This window comes from Arvicola amphibius, chromosome 1, assembly GCF_903992535.2.
Source record: "Arvicola amphibius chromosome 1, mArvAmp1.2, whole genome shotgun sequence".
Taxonomy (NCBI): domain Eukaryota; kingdom Metazoa; phylum Chordata; class Mammalia; order Rodentia; family Cricetidae; genus Arvicola; species Arvicola amphibius.
Genome location: NC_052047.1, coordinates 108,439,934 through 108,442,812, shown reverse-complemented (window position 1 = coordinate 108,442,812; position 2,879 = coordinate 108,439,934). Strand labels below are relative to the sequence as shown.

The window sequence follows — 2,879 nt, the reverse complement described above, 5'->3', positions numbered from 1 at the left end:
ATATAATCTGAGAAGCACCAACAGGCCCCTAAACTCATTAGGAGGAACAGAGGTGGATTGGTGATTTAACACACAGCATGCTATTTTTCTTTCTACTACCACAAGAAGATGCAAGGGAAGAACAAAAGTAGTCTTTGTATCTCTGTTGACAGACCAAACAGTACAAAAGAAAATTCAGTCTTTCAGAACATGGAAATAGCCTTAAAGAACTCAATACTCCAATTTTAAATTGATAAAATACCCAGTTATGTAGATATTCTGAAGCAGCTGATACATGTGCATCTTTTTCCTTGAAGCTCTTCTACAGAGATAAGTAATTATTCATGGGTGAGGACAACAGATCATCTGTGACAGAATTTATCTTTCTGGGCCTCTCACAGGACCCGCAGACCCAAGCCCTGCTCTTCTTTCTCTTTCTCCTCATCTACCTGCTCACTGTGCTGGGAAATCTGCTGATCATCGTGCTCATCCACTCAGACCCCAGACTCCACACACCCATGTACTTCTTCCTTAGGAACCTGTCCTTTGCCGATCTCTGCTTTTCTACCACCACAGTTCCACAGGTGCTCGTCCACTTCCTGGTGAAGAAAAAGACCATTTCTTTTGCTGGATGCTCAACACAGATTGTAGTGTTACTTCTGGTTGGGTGTACAGAGTGTGCACTCCTGGCAGTGATGTCCTATGACCGATATGTTGCTGTCTGCAAGCCTCTGCACTACTCCACCATCATGACACACTGGGTTTGTGTCCAGCTGGCTGCAGGGTCCTGGGCCAGTGGTGCATTTGTGTCCATGGTAGATACTACATTCACTTTGCGTCTCCCTTACCGAGGAAGCAATGTCATTAACCACTTTTTCTGTGAACCTCCTGCCCTCCTGAAGTTGGCTTCAGCAGACACCTACAGCACAGAAATGGCCATCTTTGCAATGGGTGTGGTAATCCTCCTAGCTCCTGTCTCCCTCATCCTCATCTCTTACTGGAACATCATTTCCACTGTGATCCAGATGCAGTCTGGGGAGGGGAGGTTAAAGGTCTTCTCCACCTGTGGGTCCCATCTCATTGTTGTTGTCCTCTTCTATGGCTCAGCAATATTTGCCTACATGAGACCAAACTCCAAGACAATGAATGAAAAGGATAAAATGATTTCAGTGTTCTATTCAGCAGTGACCCCCATGCTTAATCCTATCATTTACAGCCTGAGGAACAAGGATGTTAAAGGGGCTCTCAGAAGAATAACTGCAAAATAGTTTTGAGGGGTTGCAGGGATTTGATGCTGCTTAAAATTTGGTATACAATATGAGTTGTGTTTTTTAACGTTTTCCATATTTATCCATTCCTCTACTATTACATTTATTTTTTTGTGTAGTATTTTCAAACTAGAACAATAAATTTCTTTTTTGGAGCAAAGTGTATTTTATTCTTAAGAAAAAAATCAAAGGTAATTAAAAGAAATGGAAAAGGGAAAATAGGGGATGGTTTGATTAGGCATGAGAGCAAATCAAACAATAAAACATCAATTACAACAATCAATCTGCAGAAATGCAGACATGTTTCTTGACTATAAATAATGTTCTTTGTTCTTTCATTCACCTGCGAAATTTATTATGAGGCATATTATGTATCCCAGGAACATCTATAAATTTTAGATATAAACATAAAGTAGTGTTTTATTTCTATCACTGTCTATATTCCTTAGCAGAGCAATTTCTGAAATTGAAAGCTGCTTTTCAGTAATAATAAAAAGTAAATATTTTTTTCTTAAAGAAAATGGGAGAGTTAGGTGGTAGGATAGGGGAGGAAAAATGTTAGTTCTATTATAATTTCATGAATTAATGAATAAAGTTAAACAAATAGCTAAATCCACAAAAGGTAAGAGTGCATATTTGGATTGAGAAGTGATTTGAAATCAATTATAAATATCCTACTATATAATTACAAAAATACTGAATTAAAAATCACTTTTGATATGTTCCATAAGTTTGCATATACTGTTTCCATTTTCATTCAATTCACAAAATATTTAATCCCTCATGATTTCTGTCTTGACCTATTTTTTTTTCATTTCATGTTGTTTAATTTCCACTAGTTTGTGTACCTTTTGGCACTGCATTTGGGTTGATATTCAGCTTTTGTCTTTGGTGTTATTATAGAACACAGGGTGTTATTTAAATTTTCCTATTGCTTTTTTACTTCCTTTGTGTCTTTGTATGTGGTGAAAGTTCCATGGCCTGTTGAGAAGAAAATACTATCTAGTGTTTGTGTGAAATGTCCTATGGATGTCTGTTAGGACCTTTTGATTTATGATGCTATGTAACTCCAGCATTTTTTCTGCTTAGTTTTTCTTTGGATGCCTTTTGGTGAGAATTGGGTTTGAAGTCACCCAAGTGTCTCTGTGTGAGAGTCAATGCATGATTTTAGGTGCAGTAGTCTTTTTTTATGAACTTGGGTGTTCTTGTGTTTATTGAATAAATGTTTAGAATTGTAATATTCTTATCATAGATTTTTTAAAAAATGATTATTAAGTATCCTCTCTATCTCTTCTGATAAGTTTTGTTTTGAAATGAAAATTGTTATATCTGCCTTCTTTGCTTTTCAATCATGCCAGTGATTAGAAAAAACATTCGAACCCTGACCCTGCTTCAGTATCCACCCAGCATCTCCCATCAGAGAATAAAAGACATTCTTCACTGAAAACTGAAACAAAACTATATTATTCCTAGTCTTTGTGGCACTGGGGGTTGGACCTATGGAATGTACATGTTAGGCAAGTCACCAGCCATTGTGCTATGTTCTCAGATACTGAATCATATCCTCAGCCCAAACTCTACTCTTTTAAGTACTGTTTTCAGGTATTCGCTACTGTAAATTCAAGTTTAATC

At 37.1% G+C, this 2,879-nt stretch overlaps 1 protein-coding gene across 1 annotated transcript; it reads left to right on the top strand.

Annotated features, from left to right (window-relative positions):
- Positions 1-323: 323 nt before the first annotated feature.
- Positions 324-1,247, top strand: LOC119821808 (olfactory receptor 2D3-like). Its single transcript, XM_038340926.1, has one exon. The coding sequence runs from the start codon at positions 324-326 to the stop codon at positions 1,245-1,247; it is 924 nt and encodes a 307-aa protein (XP_038196854.1).
- Positions 1,248-2,879: the final 1,632 nt, after the last annotated feature.

What these genes read in the sequence shown, in the direction of transcription:
- LOC119821808 (XM_038340926.1), top strand. Translation starts at nt 324, where the DNA reads ATGGGTGAGGACAACAGATCATCTGTGACAGAATTTATCTTTCTGGGC.